Here is a 19,218-nt window from a genome sequence, read left to right as displayed (position 1 = left end):
ATTTGTAGAGAGACCTTCATTGAAGTTCCCAACCCAATCCTGCAAGAAACAGGAAGTTGATGAATGGTGTTAATCAAGGAAATAACAGGGTCAGTTCTTCATTTCAGAAAGAAACAGGCAGCAACTTGTAGGATGTGATAACTAGAGAGGTGGTCCAGTGGGAGGTAATGACTATAGGCAAGAAACAACTGAAGGAATCCAGGGCAAAAAGAAATTGCATGTAAACAAAAATACCAGTCTTTGATGGAGCAAGATGGTTGACTAGAGGTACTAGAGTACACTTCTCTCCACAACAAATGAACAACAAATGACCAAAACAAATGAACAACTACATTCCCCTAGAGGGTTTAAGGTGGAGTGCCAGAGTTCCATAGGGATATCCTGGAGACTTCAAGGAGCAGGGAGACTTGCACTGGCCTTACAAACAAAACTAAATACATCTCATCTCTCCAGGTGAGAGGGAACCAAAAGGGAATTTCACTGTGGGGAAAGATAAGCAGGAGGCCCCCAGCAATCCTTACTAATATCAGGGAAATCCTGAAGTATTTGCTGTTGGAGAAGCCCACTGCCATCACAGTAGGCAGTCTGGGGAACACACACCACTCATTGCCCCAGGGGGAAGAAAAAAACAGACCATGTTGTCCCCTCCCCCACTTAGGTTCCTGCTGCACAACTTAATCTTTAAAGCAGGCCCATTCTATGATCAGGTAAAGCAGCAGGGCAGCTATTCCAAACCACTCAGCTGTCAAAGCCCTCCTGGTCTTGCAAACCAACACAGTGGCGGCATCAACCCACTAGTAACCACAATGAGGATGCCAGGTAGTCCCGTCCACCCTAATATGAACACTAAAGGTTTGCCTGGTGGCCTCTTCCACCCTATGCAACTAGCCCTGGCCCCACAAAACAGCCTTGTGTCTACACTTGGTCACCTCTGCTTGGTCCCAGAAAGCAGCCTGGCAATCTACCCTGAGTAACATCACCTGCCATTGCCTCAGAAGACAGTTAGCCACCCTCCTGCAGGCACAAAATAGAATGAAATCCTGTCAATTGTAGATCTGGAGGACATTATGTTAAGTAAAATAAGTGAGGCACAGAGAGATAGTGCATGTTCTTATGTAGAATCTTAAAAAAGATGATTTCATAGAAACAGAAAAAAAATAGTGGTCACTAGATGCTACAAAGAGTAGATGGTAGAAGACGAGATGGAGATAGGATAATTGGTTCCAAAATACAGTTAGATAGAAGAAATAAGTTCTAATGTTCTATAGCATAGTAGGGTGAGTATAGTTCATAACAATTTACAAAGAAATAGATAAGATGTACAACATTTTCAATTTACAATGAGTTTATGAGGATATAACACCATTGTAAATTGAGGAGAACCTATAGTGCAAAATTTCTATGACATCTGAGAGGTCCAATAATCCTAGCTAATCTGAAATGAATGAGAAAACAGTGAACAAAGCAAGCTGGCATGGATGAGAATCAGTTGAAGTGGAAAGAATTAGGGAAAGAGTTAGGACACTTGGGGCTCTGCCATCTAAGGGAAGGGATTATGGATTTTATGCTAAGAAGATAAGATTTCAAAAAGAAAATGACATGATGTGACTTAAATTTTTTAAGAGCCTTCTTACTTCTGGGTTTAAGCATAGACTTTAATGAGGCAAGAAAACGGATACAGGAAAACAAGATATTTTAATAGTATACACCAGACATGAGAGAGGCCTGGACTATGAAGGTTGGAGAAAATGGAAAGATTTGGTACACATTTTAGAGATGAAGTTGAAAAGATTTCCTGGTGAACTGAACAAATTAGGTGGAGAAAAGAGACAATTCTTACATATTTATCTTGAGCAGCTGGAAAAATAATGGTTTAGTTTAACAAGACAGAAAACATTTAATAAGAAATGTGGTTGGGAAAAGAGTCCTGTTTTGGCCAGGTTATATTTGAGATATTCAGCATATGCCCACTTGGAAATGCTCAGTGGGCACCTGGATCTGAATCAGGAATTCTGGAGATTTCTTCTCTTTCTCTGATTTCACAGAAGACTGAAGAAGAAAAAAAAAAAAAAAAAAAAAGCAAGAGAAAAATAGATTTTAGAATACACAATATGAGTAGGTAAGAATCTAAAACAGTGAGACAGGCTGTTGTGCTCTTCATGTAACCGTTTCACTTATGAAATCTGAAGTATCATCTTTGCTGAGCATAATGATACAGAAAGAGTAAGCTTTAAGGTCAATGAGATTCATGCCAAGGGAGTTAAGCGATATCATACGGTTTCCATTTCCTAAATCTTATAAGATTACAGGGCAAGACCTAGTAAGAAGAAATCAGAGCTCTCAGTAGAATAAAATTTATAAGTACTTCTGAAAATTCCACCCTACATGAAGGGAGCTCATTACATACTCCATATAAGACAAAAATCTTCTGACTATATATAAAATAACAACTGCTCTACTTGCTATCTAACAGGAATTTCTATAAAAATTGTCAGAAACAATGTTTTTAGTGTCATAATGGATTGACAAAAATGACATGGACTCAGAATTTCTAAGATGGAATGATCCATTAAATAACACAGCTCTACCAATTCTGGGTAACCTGATTCAAGCTAATTATAATTTAGCAAGACAGGTTTTCTTAATCAAATGGCTAATTTAAGAGTAAATCTCAAAATGAGAAAGAGATAAGTAACCATGTCTATGTGTAAGACCTTACTCTTAAAATTTAAAAAAAGCAATATTGTAAAAGACATAGTTTTAGGAAAGAAAAAAACTAAAATGTATGAGCAGCTACTAAATATCAAAATGCTTTGCATTTAATATCTTCTTTAATCCTCACAATAATCTCTCCAGGTAGGTTTTATTATGCCGTTTTTTGTTTGTTTGTTTTTTAGAAAATAATAAAGTGAACTGAGTCTCCAAAGATTAAAGTAACTTGCTCAAGATCAAACAGGTAGTAAACAGCAGAGCCAGAAACCATATACTCTTTCATTAGGACTTCATTAGAGGGCTCTAATCCATCGGATTCCAGAAGTCTCAAACCTGTTTTCAAGTCACATTGAAACCCGCTTATTGGATGCTGATACACTTCAGCAAGATATAGAAAAGGTGATAATTCATTTCACAAAGGAATAATTTATTAGGTTATTTTCTCATAAATTACTAAAGAAAAAATACCAAGCTGTTTCATTTCTCTTCAGACTACGGTATCATCACTACTATAATCACCTGAGGCAAAGCCAAAGTGATTGCTACAGCTGACCAACTCAGTTAAACTATTATACTGAATACTGTAGTAGCCACTGAAGAAATGGAAGCAATCTGGGGTATCGGATACCATATTCCTTCCCTAATAATTATTTAATTTCTTTTGGCTTTTGCATTTCTTTATGAATTCATTGTCTTGTACATTTTTTTCAAATGTTCTTTATTTTTTCCCCAAGCGTCTTTAGAGAAAACCCTGGATATCAAGATCTCTCTTTTGTCTTAAGCAGTCAAAACAAATTACATTCAACCACTATACATACTGATGCATTAGCAGTCAGAGCATAACTCATATATGCGCACATAGAAATAAAAATGCAGAATTCACACTAAATTCCATAAAAAGTAGAAACAGGCAGGCACGGTGGCACACGCCTGTAATCCCAGTGGCTCGAGAGGCTGAGACAGGAGGATTGCGAGTTCAAAGCCAGCCTCAGCAAAAGTGAGGTGCTAAGCAACTCAGTGAGACCCTGTCTCTAATAAAATACAAAACAGGGCTGGGGATGTGGCTCAAACCCCAGTACCCCCAAAAGAAAAAAGAGTAGAAACATATCCAGAAAGAATAAGGAAGGTTAAAATACATGAAATAATCAGCTACATTATTGTGTCCACCTACAACTAAAAAAGAAATTATTAAAAAAAAAAAGCTTATTAGATGAAAACATGCAATAAAACAATCTCCTATAATTATAATGTCCAAGGTACAATAAGGGAAAGCAAATCATTTCCAATATAAATGCAGTATTTCTAAATAAGTAAATAAATGATATATCTGAACACTTTATATAATTATCAACAGATAAAATTTTTAAGTATTTATAGTCTTACTATATTAATGATTCTTTAACATGGATGATAACACTGAAGTTTGCTATTTTCTATTTTGTTTCTTAGTGCACTCAATTTAAATTTCATAAGATGGTACTGGAAAAGCTTCTTCTATACTGTCTTCAAACACTCTATGTAATGTCAAAGAATAATTCTTGATTATAAGAACTATTGCTGTACAAAAGCATATCTTTAGCATTCTGTTTCCCCTGTACTGCCGAATGACTTTGCTAATGCCGAAAACCTAACTATTAGAGGAAAAGCCAAGATGGAAAACAACCTGGTACTTAAAAAGAAAAGTAAAGTAAGACTGCCAGCATCCAAAGGACTAGGTTCCTAATCAGAATCCACATGTATTCACTCCCTGGGCCATAAGTTACCTTAAAATTGTTTTCAAGGGCTGGGGATGTGGCTCAAGCGGTAGCGCGCTCGCCCGGCATGCGTGCGGCCCGGGTTCAATCCTCAGCACCACATACAAACAAAGATGTTGTGCCCGCCGATAACTAAAAAATAAATATTAAAAAATTCTCTCTCTCTACCTCTCTCTTTAAAAAAAAAAAAAAATTGTTTTCAAAATCATATGCACTCATCTGGGAAGCTGATTCTGCAGCTTTCAATCAGCTCTCAGCACAACACTCTAAGAAGCCACTGTACCAACAACTCCTCTAGCCCTTACACCAAGAAACCATGGGATGGAGTGCAAAGCATCATTCTGAAACAATAGTCTCAGGACAAATCACTTCCTATCTGTGAAAAGATCTATGAAATAAAAATACCTACTTCATAGGGAGTTGATAATGAGTAGACACATGTGGGGTGTTGATCCAAAATTTCTGATTTATGAAAGTTGCTTTCATTATGTAAGAAGACAAAAAGTCATTGAAGAAGCTATACTATGTACCCATTTGACTATTGAGGTTCCCAGGCACTAAGGAACTGCCCTTAGACAAAGAGCTTGCCAAGTGCCAGGGCAGGGCTTCTACTCTGCCCTTCTCAAGCCCTACACCACAAAACCACAACAGGCCACATTCAAAACACAATGCTAACATGAGCCTAAGCTTAGCTGAAATGGTGCTTAGGTTTGGGCCCACCAAAGAGGAAATAAAACCAAAATGATATTTGGTGACAACAACCTTTAAAAATAAAGGTATTTAAAATTACCAAGTGACCCTTTCGGGGTCTACACACTTACCAGACCTTAAGAAAGCTGGTGGAGAAGAGACGACTGCACCAGGTGAGTTGGCCATTTCAAATTGTTGACTCTAATAATAAGTGTCGCAGGCTACATTACAGCAATTTTAAAACTGTTTAGTGAAGGTTAGAAGCAATCAGCATTAGATTAATTGAAAGCAGTGTGAGCAGTTATTAACATGATGCAGTGCACAACAAAAGGCAATAATTGAGGATCATTATATAATTTTATTTTCTCTTTTATGACTTGAAAATTTTATTTCCTTTGTTTGATAAATTACATTTGCTTATAAAGATGAGGCAGGAAAAATAATATTCATGTATTACACATTACATAAGAGTAGCATGCTTAATTGTGCAGTAAAATAATTATGCTACTATGTAACAATGCTTAGAATTCTGCAGAGCAGTCTATACCAGAAGCAGGTTAGTTCAATGTTCAAACAAAACTATTTATATATTCTTCTAAAAGTCACAATCAAGTTGTTTTTAACAACCCAAGAAGTAAGTGATTCACTGAGAAGTTTTATCATCTATACTTCATACAGTTAAAAGAATATAAAACTTAAAACAGATAATTTGGAGGACTAGCTTCAACTGTTTTCTCTTTTAACTCAACAAAGTTAATGTGTAGGAACATCCAAAATTAATACTATCTACTTAACTACTTTCTACATGAAACTGGATTTAAGCAACTGCATTCAACAAGTTACATAAAACAAATGTTTTTCTCATTTAAAAGAAAAGGTTTTCAAAGCTTATTGTTATAATATGTATTTAAGAGAAAACAAAGTAAAGACTAAAGAAAATAAACTCCATGTGCTTATTAAAAGAAAAGAAAAATACTGCAAAAATAAATGCTGGGGGCAATGCTCGATTCCCTGTGAGAAAACTCTGATTATTCTTTGTCCAGACATAACCAATTCGTTAACACTTCTTATAGCCCAGATAACCACATAGTTAATAGCCAACTCACTATTTCCATATGACATTAAAAAAAAAAAAAAAACCACTTAAAGAAACATGAAACAAAAATACTTTAAACTACTTTAAATTATTGTATTGACTCTAAAATGTACAGGCGACTCCTTTTCTAAAAATTCTCTCATACCTTGTGAGTTTTCTTATAACCTTAAGTAAATAAATGTACAAATTAACATTTAAAAACAATTTAATTGGCAACAAAGATGATTGATGAAATAAAACACTTTCTATGTGTTTTAAAGAAAAAAAAAGTCAGGGTACACAACAGATAACTAAGAACTTCATTAAATGAGCAAAGTTCAAAACATAATATGGAGGAAAAACCAAAACAAACAAACAAACAAAAAAACCAAAAAAACCCTGCTTAATATTAATGCAAATGCAGATTTAATTTTCCTGGACAATATCTTTTCCATCCCTCAATAATGATACATAGTTTCCTTAGTGGAAGATTTGCCATCCACCAACTCTCCAGCTTTAAGGGTGCACTTTTTGATCAAGACTATATCTAGGGCTGGGGATATAGCTCAGTTGGTAGAGTGCTTGCCTAGCGTGCAAAAAGGCTCTGAGTTCAATCCCCAGCAACATTAAAAAAGAAAAAAAAAAAAAGAAAGAAAGAAAGAAAAAGAATAAAGACATTTAAAAAATATTATATTTAGTCAGTGAGAAATTTGGTAAGTTTCATTCTCAGATCTTGGAGAAGCTATCAGCCTCAAGTGCTAATTTAAAGTCCTGACTTTGCAATTTGAACAAGTCAGTTCAGGACACATGCGTTGTTGGCATCCTCTGACCTCTACAGCCTCAGGTTCCCAAAACCATGAAAGGAAAGTACAGGTCCTAAAGGCCACTTGTCCAGGGAAGGGGCTCACTTCATTCTAGGCCCTAAGTATGCTCAATATGACTTACTTTGTGGCCCCAGCCACCGACTCCATCAATATCTGTCACACAGATAACTGGCTACAGGTTAAAACTAATGGGAATATAAAAGGGAAGTATAAAATAAGGCAACGAGCAGTGGCCACCTTTTTAGGGTCAAAATCTAAAATTGAAGCTCTTTGACTTTTGTGGATAGAATACACATAGAGAAGCCACAGTCCCTTTCCCAGTTATGTGTCGCCGTCTGATTTCTAGGGGCAAGACTCCATGAGAAGTCGTGTAGCCGCTACTTTTTGAGGGGAAATACGGAATAGATCGGGAGAGAAGCAAAACTAGACGGGAGGGCCGCCACCTGTTTTTCTTTCTTTCTTTTTTTTGCTGGGGGCGGGGTGCACATCAGGAGCAAAGGCAGGGCCGCCGCCAACTTTCTAAGGAGAAATTCACATCCAACAGGTGGAATCCCAGGACCCCCACCTCCCTCCCGCCCAAGGTGCTTAAGGGGAGGCACCACCCACTGTGCGGGGGTAGGGAGCGGTGCCCCAGCCAGCCAAACCTGAGCGCTTGGCCCGGGCTCTTCGCTCCAAGACCTTCCAGCTCACATCGGCCATGAGCCCCGCCGCCCCGGCCATCGCGCTGCGGCCACTGAATTGGCAAAAGCCCTGGGGGACGCCCGTGTGCACCACCCGCCCGGCCCCGCCCCCCGCGCGACACTGTCGAGAGGCGCGCCGGCCGGAAGTGAGCGCGAAGGCGCGCTTCACCCCAGCTCCACGCTTCCCTATCGTCAGAGGGGCAGCCCTTGTCGCGAGAAGGCGTAGAGAGTCGACTGCGGCTCTAAAGCGCCTCAAGGCTGCGTGCTTTCTGTCTTGGTCGCCCGCGCGGTGCTTTGCGGCTGCCGTCAAGCGCGGCGCTGGGCCGGCGGGCGGGGGCCAAGGGGCTGCCATGGCGGCGGCGGGCCGGCTGCCGAGCTCCTGGGCGCTGCTGTCGCCGCTCCTTGCAGGGCTCGCACTGCTGGGAGTCGGGCCGGTCCCGGCACGAGCGCTGCACAACGTCACGGCCGAACTCTTTGGGGCTGAGGCCTGGGGCACCCTGGCGGCCTTCGGGGACCTCAACTCCGACAAGCAGACGGACCTCTTCGTGCTGCGGGAAAGTCAGTGCTTGCCGGGCCCTCCCTCTGTCCGCTGTCCGTGTGCCCTCCCGGTGTTCTCCACATCCCCTGTTCCCGTAACCGGTCCTCTTGCATTACCCAGTCCTTCTCTCCTAGCCCTGTGGCCCTCCCTTTATCTCCAGCATCCTTGACAGCTGGTCCTTTTTTCTCCATTTTTCCAGCCCCGGGTTCTGTCCCGGTCACTCCACGTTTTGACCTGCCCCTCAAAGCCCTGGCAACACCCCATATTTTTCCTGAGAAGCCCGCGGCCTTCACCCACACACCCCACTCGTCCCCGTGGAATCACCTGCCTCTCAGAGTCCTTCCTGATTCCCAAGAGTCTTTGTAGCTGGTCTCTCCGTCTATTCCTAAGGCCTCTTTATTTGCTTTGGCTTTATTTCAGGTTTCCCCTTTGATGAACAAAAGATGCAACTTGACAGTTTCTTCTCATGGAGGACTTATCTTTGCCTCCCCATTTAACTAATCCCTCCCCCTATGTCAGGGTTTCAGTTTTCTCTGAAGCTACTGTAACCTCTTAAGGCCCCAAACACTCCATCCCTTTCACATACGTTGTGCAAGGACCACTAATAAACCCAGAGCTTTATTGAGAAAGTCTTCACAAACTACAAACTCTTCTACCTTATGAACTGCCTAGTCGTTAGTGCATAACTGACTCTTTCTCATTACCTTCACCACCCTAATCTTCCAAATCTGTGCTTTTTTTTTTTTTTTTTTTTTTTTTTTTTTTTTGCCAACTTTGTGGTTCTTGGAAGTTATTTGCTTTAAACATCACAAAGACCTTTTTTTCCCCCCCAAAAAATCTTGATGCTGACAATGGGCATTAGAAGGAATCTTAACATTCTTGAGTACCAACAAAAGCAGGTATTGCGTAAAGGTCAAGGCCATAAAGAAAGTGAGGAGCTAATGCAGAGCCTGACTGACAGGATCCTGACCTCTTGTGGGCTCTGGATATTTTTCCTGTCTTTAATGACTCCCCATTTTGCAAGAAGTGTTTATGCTGCCAAACATGTAACTATTTCATCCAATCTTGGTAGATGATAGTTGGCCTGTCCTTTCTTAAATGGTTTTGAAAGTCTATCTCATTGAATGCTAATTGAATTCCAAGAATGCATCAACTTGGGAGATGATTTTATAGGAGCCAGAGCAGAAGGGTCTTGGAGGATTCAGTTTTTGCTGCTTAAATGTTTTATTATGTCCATGTTGTCAAATATCTACAACAAGAGTTAAAGTTCTGTGATGAGCTAAATGACCTTTTAAAAGAACAACATAATGGACGTGGGGAGCCCCGGGATTGATATATAGTATGGTATAATATAGGGTTTTTTGTTGTTTTGTTTTTGCTGTGAATTAAATTCAGAGTCTCACTATTATATAATAATACAGTTTTAAGGGATGTTCTTTGTTTTTTTTTTTTTTTTTTTTTAATGTCAGCCCATCTGACTCTTGGCAGAATTCACTGACTTTGGTTTGTCTTGATCCAGCTATGTTTTTTTATGGTTATCCTTCCTATGCTTCTTTGAATATTAAACTTACGATATACTGTTAAGTTCCCATTCCATTAGATTAATAGGGCTATCTTTGAAAGTGTACATGAACTGGAATAGAGTAAGTTTTCTTGTTGACAACAGTGCCCAGAAAGTTTATAATCATTGGATGAATATTTTACCAGGAAACATTTTTCTAACATCATATATTTTCTTCTTTTAGAAAATGATTTAATAGTCTTTTTGGCAGACCAGAATGCACCCTATTTTAAACCCAAAGTAAAGATATCCTTCAAGTAAGTACAAAATTATACATTTTTTTAAACATTTAGTCATTAGCAAAATTTGATATGGATTACCTGGTTGGGTTGTTTATGAACTCACTCTTACCTGTGATGTGACACAAAACTACTAGTTAAAAGGTGTGAGTAGTAAGTAATTTGTCAAGAAAGATAATGAAAGTACTAAAGTTTAAAATAATTTCCTCTTTAAAAAATAAATAAAATAAAAAGAAATAAATTTGAGTGGACTGAGATCTGTACCTATGTGAACATTTTTCATTCCTTTGCAGTCTAACAGGCTTTCTTGGATGTATTAGATATTGTTCCTCATCCAGAGCATGCCTGTGGGAGTAGATTAATTATATGAGGCTCTTCAGGTTAACATTGTTTTGCATGGGAAACAGGGAGTGTAATTTGCAGATCAATGACTTCTGTCCTAACTTTTTAATTGACTAATAGTTGATTAGTTATTATGGTAGATTCTGAAGGAATTCAATTCAGTCTTTTGAAATGAAATCATCTGAATTTTGAAAAAGTATCTAATCTTATTTTTCTTTTTCATGGTTGGCATTGTATGAAACAGTGTCCCCCACCACAAATGATAGTGAGCCAACACACTTTTGAAATTATAGGAAATGAGGAATTTTGTTTTTAAGGGGAAAGAGATGGCTCATTGCAGGCCAAAGTAGCACCTCCAGAGAGTCACTGAATTCTAGCTTGACTATAATATGAGTAAATTTAGGTGAGGATATTCAAGTTTAGGGACACTGCCTTTAAAAGAATTATATTGTTATATTGTGTACATACATGAATATATATAAATAAATATCATCAATATGTACAGCTATAATTCTCTCCCTAATGCTTTCTTCCAATAAAAAACACTGTGGGCTGGGGTTGTGGTTCAGTGGTAGAGTGCTTGCTTCCCTAGCATGTGTGCGGCACTGGGTTTGATTCTCAACGCCACATAAAGAAATAAAATAAAGATGTGTGTTTACAACATAAAACAATTAAAAAAATAGTAAGAATCTTTTAAGAAAGAGAAAGAGATGGTAATAAAGACAGCATGTTATGAAGAAGAGGTTAAAAAAAAAAAATTTGCCTGACAGAACAGGATGGTACACTTTGGAGAGTCATAGTCTAGGAAGCTGGAATCAGAGCAGAGTAGGAGCTCTCATAAATACCATAGAGTTTAAACTCAGTTCCATGAGGAGAATCTTAGTTTCATGGGTTCTTTAAAAATCTAGTTCTATTGTTTATCCTAATCCTTCAAATGTCACTTGTATATTTTGGAAGCTATTAGAGCCTCTTCTTTATCCTTTTTGCTCTAATTTCTTGGTGATGTTTTTAGATACAGGTTGTTTTTCATTTGCTCTGTTGGGCATAGGTGGGCCCCTGTTGTTCATTAAGAAATTCTTACCAGTTGGTTATTGATTTGCTCAATTCATCCCCGTTCCTTTATCTTTTTGTTTTTACTTTGGTCATCTTGGTTTTTATTTGTTTTGTTTTCTGAGAGGGGTTCTGTACTTTATCTTCTTAGACTTCCATATGTTAGTTGTCATATTTTTTTATTTCCGAAGTTTTCTTTCTTCTCTTTCTGTTTTTATCCCTTAGCACCTTAGCATGGTGGGTTTTTGTTTGTTTGTTTTTATGACCATACTTTTCTTTTCTGGCTTCAACTGTAATTTTGAAGTTTTCTTTGGTTCCCTTCATTAGCTCTGTTTTCTTCAAGTTCTTTCACATTGCTATTTATTTTTGCTTTCTTTAATATTCATAGTCTATTCATCTTTGATTAAGTCATTAAAGAGCTAATTGAAAATTCTTTGCATGATGGGACTTCTGTACTCTATCTTGTCCTTTATATATTTTCCTCTTTGGCTGGCATGCCAGGGGTGGAGGTAGGGGCAATGATCAGACTGGTTTTGTTTTGTTTTGTTTTGTTTGTGAACTTTCTATTAACTCCCTGTTTTTAACTTAAGGCCAAAACCTTACCTTCTGCTATTACTTAAATCCTTAATGTCTGAAACTTTCTAGAAATATACCTATTGATTCTTACCTTGGTGATTGAGAGGGAGAAGGGCATGCCTTAAAAAATAATTATATGTCGTCTAATTGGAAGTTTGTTGTGTTGCTATTTGCTCTAAGTAGAATTAAATATAAATTTAATTTAAGCCCTATTTTTTGGTTGATCATTCAGACAACATTATGAGAAGACTCCAGGATGTTAAGTGTTCAAGGTTAATATAAATAGTTTTCGAATTATTTTATTAAAAATATAAAATTAGATATATATGTTTGGATAGCGAATTATCAGATTTCATAAAAATTTGTTTTCCCTTGTGAATTCAGACTAGCTTTCAAAAGGGGCCAGGGTTGCTGCTCAGTGTAGAGTGCTTGCCTAGCATGCATGAAGTGCTGAGTTTGATCGCACCACATAGAAATAGAAACAAACAAAATAAAGGTATTGGGTCCATCTACAACTAAAAAAAATACATAAAAATGAAAAATAAAATCTTTAATTTTATTATAAGTTTTGAATGTACATTAAAATCCAAGTTAAATGTCTTACAAATATCTTAATTGATAGGTCACACTGATATTCTTTGTTGCTTTAGCTGTTATGCTCCTCCACTTATTACAAACACTATCCAAATATCTTAGTATTTTGACAAAAGAACTAACTAAAATGACTGTATTAGCCAATGTTTAATAAGGGCAGGTACAGAGATAGATAGGTTTTCTCTTGGTATGTTTCAGATCTATTGTTTTGTAGGACTGCTCTGCATTCATTCTCAATTCTTATAGAACAAAGTAGTCTACATACAGAAGGAGTGATAATAAAGAAAAGAATAAGATTAATCAGTTCTGTGATATTTTCAATTTGGCATTGAAAATATTTTAGGGTAGAAATATAAAGATGACCTTTACTGTTGTAACTTCTCTAATATTTTAAAATGTTTATTTCTTTTAGGAATCACAGTGCATTGATAACAAGTGTAGTTCCTGGGGATTATGATGGTGATTCACAAATGGATGTCCTTTTAACATATTTTCCCCAAAATCATGCCAACAATGAATTAGGAGCTGTTATCTTCTGGGGACAAAATCAAACATTAGGTGAATGTGTTTTAAGAATTTTAAATATTTATCATTGGAAAGATGTGGGAAAATATGCCTGATAGTCTTAGGAAAATATAGCAAAAATATTGTTCTGAAATCAGTTCAAAATGCTGTTCTTGTGTGTTAATAATTGTAAAAAATTTTTAGAAGTTCTAATTATTCTTTTTCAACTCAGAAGCAACCTGGGGTCAATTTCAAAGAACAAAGTCCATTTTTATTCCTTTAAGGAAGCAAGATTTATCAAAAGGTTTTAATGGCTTGTGAGATTGTTGAGATAGCTAAAGAACAAACTCTGGGTTAAATACTCAGTTCTCAATGCCATTAAGAAAGCTATAATCAGAAATGGCCAGTTGCAAAATAGCTGTCACAGTGATGCAGTGCTTTCCATGATTCTTGTCAGCAAAGTGGATGCTACACATGACCTCTTAAAACTTTCAAATTAGATACAGAGATAGAATTCACAGTGTAAATGCTTGACAAGGCTTAACTTAATTCAATATCTTAGATGCAAGGATATCTAGAAAGTACTATTTTTGGTTACTACTCCCCAGTACAGGAAAGCACAAAAAAGTTGAAGTAGAGATTGAGAGTTGTCTAACCATATCTACCCATGAACCTTCAAGTCTTATCTGAAAAGGAAATAATGATAGAAACTTTGTTCATGGAGCCAGATTTCAAGGAAGGCAAATGCAGTTGTGTTTTGTCACATTTGGAACTATAGACAATAATCTCAATCAATGCTTTATAATCATCCATTCTTACTGTGAAGTATTTAAAGGAGTACTGTTTGCAAAGCATTGCTTGTCAGTGAGCATAGATAAAGCAGAGTTAGATAGTGTTGCACATATTGGCTTCTGTGCACCAGTACCTTGTTCATTGTCAACTATCAACTACTTTAATGAAACTAAATTGTATACAAAGGAGAATTGACAGATAGTTAGAAGGAATCTTAAACAAAACTCATCATGCTGGTTTTCACTATAGGATGAACTCTGTCAATATTTTATCCTGAAATTAGATTTACAATGTCTCATTATTGATAATAGTTGGAATGAATTAGAAACAAATCTTGCAAAGAATAAAACAATATTTTCCCTAACTGTAAATATTAAAAATAATATATAATTTACGTGTATTCTCTCTTTATAGATCCTAACAATATGACCATACTCAATAGGACTTTTCAAGATCAGCCACTAATTATGGAGTAAGTATGTACTCTGCTTCCCTGGGAATGGTTTTAAATTTACAAATATAATCTTTTATGATAGAAGCTACTTTGCTAAGTAGTATTGACATTAAATTAGTTTCTTAAAGCTAATAGAGGGCTATATTATTGATTGTATGCTGGTGATTTGCCATTATGGAGGAGAGAAAAATGAAGTTTATTATTTTGAAAAAAGGAAGATCTGTGCTTTTATAGCTTCATATATATCCATAATGGACTGATGTTAGTAGTTATGTCATTATTCAAAGAACTAAGAGAGTAGTTTTTGATTAAAATTTTTATGCCCGATTGACAGATATGAAGAATATAGGGTTTCCTCTAGAAATATAGAAAGATTCTTACATTAAAGAGAAATTTTGCCCTTTTTGCAGCTCTTCCTTTGTGTTATATTTGTCCTCAAAATAGTCTCACGTACTAGGATAATTTATTCCAAATTTCTGACAGGGTGTTTTGATAATACAGTAGCAATCATTCTTGGAGCTACAGCTACAAATGGCCATCTTCTTCCATTAAGAACTTTCTTATAGTTGTTAAAACCCTATCAGTAGGTCAGTGACCATTTGAAGCATGACTGATAAATCCATGGGTTAATCTTCTTAAGGGTGCTCACCTTGATTTCTTTCATGCTTGTGTTTTTTTCATTGCTGTTACAAGAGTCAACAACTAGTATGGAATTTTGTATTATGTGAGCATTGTTATCATGTGAGCATGTGAGGAGTTATACCCTCTAAATAAATCCATCTAAATAAACAAGTTGGGTCATGGCTCAGAAATAACTTTCTAGGAATCAAAACCATCTCCTTATCCCTCAGGAATAGGCTAGATTATGTAGAAGTTACAGCAATCCCAAAATCTCACAACAAACTTTATTTTTTTTTTTCGTTCATTCTACAATGTGTCCACTGTAGGTCAGCAGTAGGCTCTGTTGTGACATTGCTCAGAAAGGTAGGCTATCAGAGACCCCACTACCTTTGTAGCTAAACCATCCAAAATGCATGTTCTTACATTATTGTAACATGCTTAGTAAGGGCTAGTAACAAGCAACAGTGACTAAACACTGGCTTGAATAGTGATATGTGTTACTTCTGCCAACATTTTATTGACTATAAGTAGACACTGGTGAACATTGTGATGTCTGCCAGACCTCCCAGAGTTTTGTTTTTTCTTCTTTTTTAATAAAATAGCTAATTAATGATTTTTATGATTTTTTTTTACAGCTTCAATGGTGATCTAATTCCTGATATATTTGGTATCACAAATGAATCCAGCCAACCACAGATACTGTTAGGAGGGTGAGTAAATATGATGAAAGCCATATAATTAATTGTATGTGTTGTTGCTGCTGCAGAAATTACATATCTGTATGAACTAATTGCTTTAACAATTGTGAAAAAAACAGCTGATTGGAAATCCTTGTTTTCAAAAAAAAATTTTAAAGACCATTTGGTCAACATATTGGCTTTTTCAAAGAATTTAGACTTATGTAACTGCTTTCTGTATAGAACTTGCTTAGTTTTTCTATCCCCTTGAGAATTAGAGATGCAAACTTTATAGATCCTCATTTAAATATTGGTTCATTAAGTGTTTTTAGAAATAGGACACTTTGATTTAAATAGGATGGACAGCTATAGTCTTAATTGGAGTTTACCTTGGTCATGAAATGTGATTCACAGGCATGTAGATGTGAAAAGTATCAAAGTTTAAGGTATTCTGAGGGGAAAATGTCAAATTTCTTTTCACTTTTTCTGAAGGTTTTCCATAAAGAATATAGTGTTTCAAGGCTGATCATAGTAAATTTTGAAAGAATTATTATGGATCTTGAATGAGAAACTTTCTCCCACGTACTTGGCAAAATATTTGACAAACTAAGTCCTGCTTTAAAGATGAATTGGAAACAGATCTTAATTTGCCTGTGTGGTCATGTCTAGGAGGAACTGAGTACAGGTGAAAAGAGGTGAAGACACAGACCCCTCCATTCTGATCATAGCAGGTTGGGACAGTAAAGGAAGCTGCTTGTCTTTGCTTTCCTCAAATGGACATATGTGATTGAAAATGTGATGGTTTGTCTTGCCAGGTTCATTTCATGGTAATCACCATTTTAATCAGACATCATTGGAATATCCTTAATGTGTTATAGTTTGAACCTTAGAAATTAAAACTTGTGAAACAACTGTTTTAATAATTCAAAAAGTAAAATTCTACTATCATTATGATTTAGAATATCATGTGATAGTGTCATAGCTTATTTGTTCTGAATTTTATATTTTATCTAATACTTATTCAAAATGCATAGCTTTTAAAAGTTATTCTGTTTAAAAACAAGTTCACTTGCACTTTTTATACATTTTATTCCAGTTCTATATACTAGAATAATATTCTATTATAGTAGCTCTCATTTAAACTTCAGGTACATATTAAATAATAGTTACTAAACTTACTCTGAGAGACAAATTTCAATGTAAGTTTTGTCTTGATACTAATTTAAAGAATGAATTATATGAGCTCAAAGACAAGACTGTGTCTTAGGGCTATGTGTTTAGTTAAGTGATAGAACAAGTGCTTAACATGCACAGACCAGGATATACTGGTTGAATCCCCTGCACCAAAAAAATAAATAAATAAATTCTGTCTGTAGCATTGTTAGGTTGACAACATACTAGCAAAAGCTGAATATGTCCTTGTGAAGGCAATATCTAAAATAAGAAAATGACATTTAGGTCATTTTTTAGCTTTCTATTACTATGACAAAACATAAAAGGGGAAAATTTGGGGGCTGTGGTTATGGCTCAGTAGGAGAGTGCTTGCTTAGCACTTGAGGCCCTGGGTTCAATCTTTAGCACCACATAAAAATAAATACAGGTATTGTGTCCAACTACAACTAAAAAATAAATATTTATAAAAGGGGGGGAACGGTATTTTGGCTAACAGCTTCAGAGGTTTCATTCAGTTGTCAGTTGGCATCATGGTTTCTGGGTTTGTGTTAAGGTGAGGAATGTGTGGCAGAGAAGATCTGTTCACCTCATAGCCACCAAGTTGCAGAATGAGACACAGACAGACACACCAAGGCTGAAACATCTCCTTTACGAACACTCTGTGCCAACTTTCCTCTAGAAGGCCCAACCTCCTAAAGGTTATAACCACTCCCCTAATAGCGCCTCAGGCTCTTCAACAAATCTTCAGAGAACATTTAATGTCCAAACCATAACAGTATCAGTTTTACAAACAGTAGACATATATGTATAGCTATATAAGTAAAAAAGCCATCAGCATTGACACTCTAAAAACTCAGAAGACCTTGGTTGTTAACCCAATGTTATTGATCAAGAAGTGTAAACTTGCCCGATTTATTAAGTAACCTAATTTACCTTTTTCAACTTAAATACTATGCTTTATGCAACTTAAATACTATGTCAAACTGAAGTTAAATTTGTTAAATTTAATTAGTTAAATTTGGCCAGCAATTTAGCTTTATGGGAACTCTATAATGATCTTTAAGCAGAGTACCCCCATAAGATTAGGCTGGAACACATGCACATGCCTATAACCTGACCCAGTACATGCTTGGAAATAGGAGACTACCCACAAATAAAACTTTGGAAACACTTTAGCTGGAATAAACGTCAATACAGTCAGACTAAGAAGGCAGTGGTAATAAGTAGAAGGATCTAAAGGTAATGAGTACAGTGGGGTTTTCTGGCAGGAATAGGAAGGGTGGTGAAGCTACCTTAGTATGGTATGTTAGATAATCAAAGGCAAAGCTTTTCTTTGCACCTCAAATTCACTTTACAGTCACTTGAAATCATGTAGTAATGTGCCACATTACTTAGGTATAACACCTTCCCATTAAATGTTAGAGCAGCTTCTGCAGTGATGAGAGGTTATCATTAATTAGAATTTTAAGTAAAAGGGTATTTAAAACTGATGTTGCAGAAGCATTCAGAATATTGTTTTTCATATTAAAATGCAAAACACCTGTACCTATGATTTTTATTAAAGGAAAATATAATGTTCTGTCACATATTATTCATCTTCAAACAATAATGTGATATTGAGCCATTAACATCTATTATTTAGAAAAAAATTGACAATTACTTTGGGAATTATGGCACAAAATAAAACCAAATGATAATCCTTAAGAAATGTTATAGTCCACATTAGTACTCAGAATCATAACCAAAAAGGTAGCTTGGGGATGATTCATGGTTTTTTATGATTCCCCTGGCAACCTCTACACTTCTCAACCTACATACCACTTATATTTTTTAACACTGTTGGTAAAATCAACCTATTAGAATTTCAGAAATCAGATATTATTTGTCAGTATTTCCGTGAAAATATGACATCCATTTGCTAACTTTTCTCTTTTCCCAAACTTTGCTATTTGTGATAAATTCGTTTATTTCCCCACTGTCACCCAAATATTTTTATTTCAAAATCAAACAACAAGGCTGGGGTTATGGGTCAGTGGTAGAGCACTTGCCCTCCAGAGGGGCACTGGTTTCAATCCTCAGCCTCACATGAAAATATATAAATTAAATATATTGTGTCCATCTATAATTTTTAAAAAATTATTAATAATGAAAAACTTTAGCATATGACTTTTAATTTTATATGCTGTGATTACTTTAATGGTATGTCATAGTTATTTTTTTAATTTATTTATTCTAATTTGTTATACATGACAGCAGAATGCATTTCAATTTGTAGTACTCATATAGAGCACAATTTTTCATGTCTCTGCTTGTACGCAAAGTAGAGTCACACCATTTCTATCTTCATACCTCTACCTAGGGT

The 19,218-nt window shown here is 36.2% G+C and overlaps 2 protein-coding genes across 3 annotated transcripts in view; one reads left to right on the top strand and one right to left on the bottom strand.

The window, feature by feature from the left end:
* Phkb (phosphorylase kinase regulatory subunit beta) overlaps positions 1–7,813 on the bottom strand; it is a 224,084-nt gene extending 216,271 nt beyond the window's left edge. For both annotated transcript variants that reach the window (XM_076839471.2, XM_076839472.2), the window contains exon 1: positions 7,700–7,813. In XM_076839471.2, the coding sequence (XP_076695586.1) occupies positions 7,700–7,775 (76 nt within the window). In that variant the 5' untranslated portion in view covers positions 7,776–7,813. The remainder of the gene's footprint in view (positions 1–7,699) is intronic.
* Positions 7,814–7,924: 111 nt separating this feature from the next.
* The window catches only part of Itfg1 (integrin alpha FG-GAP repeat containing 1), a 264,556-nt gene continuing 253,262 nt past the window's right edge, over positions 7,925–19,218 (top strand). The window contains exons 1-5 of the mRNA XM_076839473.2: positions 7,925–8,293; positions 10,019–10,091; positions 13,048–13,193; positions 14,346–14,403; positions 15,642–15,716. Coding sequence (XP_076695588.1) covers positions 8,086–8,293; positions 10,019–10,091; positions 13,048–13,193; positions 14,346–14,403; positions 15,642–15,716 — 560 coding nt within the window. The 5' untranslated portion in view covers positions 7,925–8,085. The remainder of the gene's footprint in view (positions 8,294–10,018; positions 10,092–13,047; positions 13,194–14,345; positions 14,404–15,641; positions 15,717–19,218) is intronic.

This window comes from Callospermophilus lateralis, chromosome 18 (assembly GCF_048772815.1).
Source record: "Callospermophilus lateralis isolate mCalLat2 chromosome 18, mCalLat2.hap1, whole genome shotgun sequence".
Lineage (NCBI taxonomy): Eukaryota > Metazoa > Chordata > Mammalia > Rodentia > Sciuridae > Callospermophilus > Callospermophilus lateralis.
The sequence above is the reverse complement of the archived record's forward strand: the minus strand, read 5'-3'. Positions and strand labels throughout refer to the sequence as shown.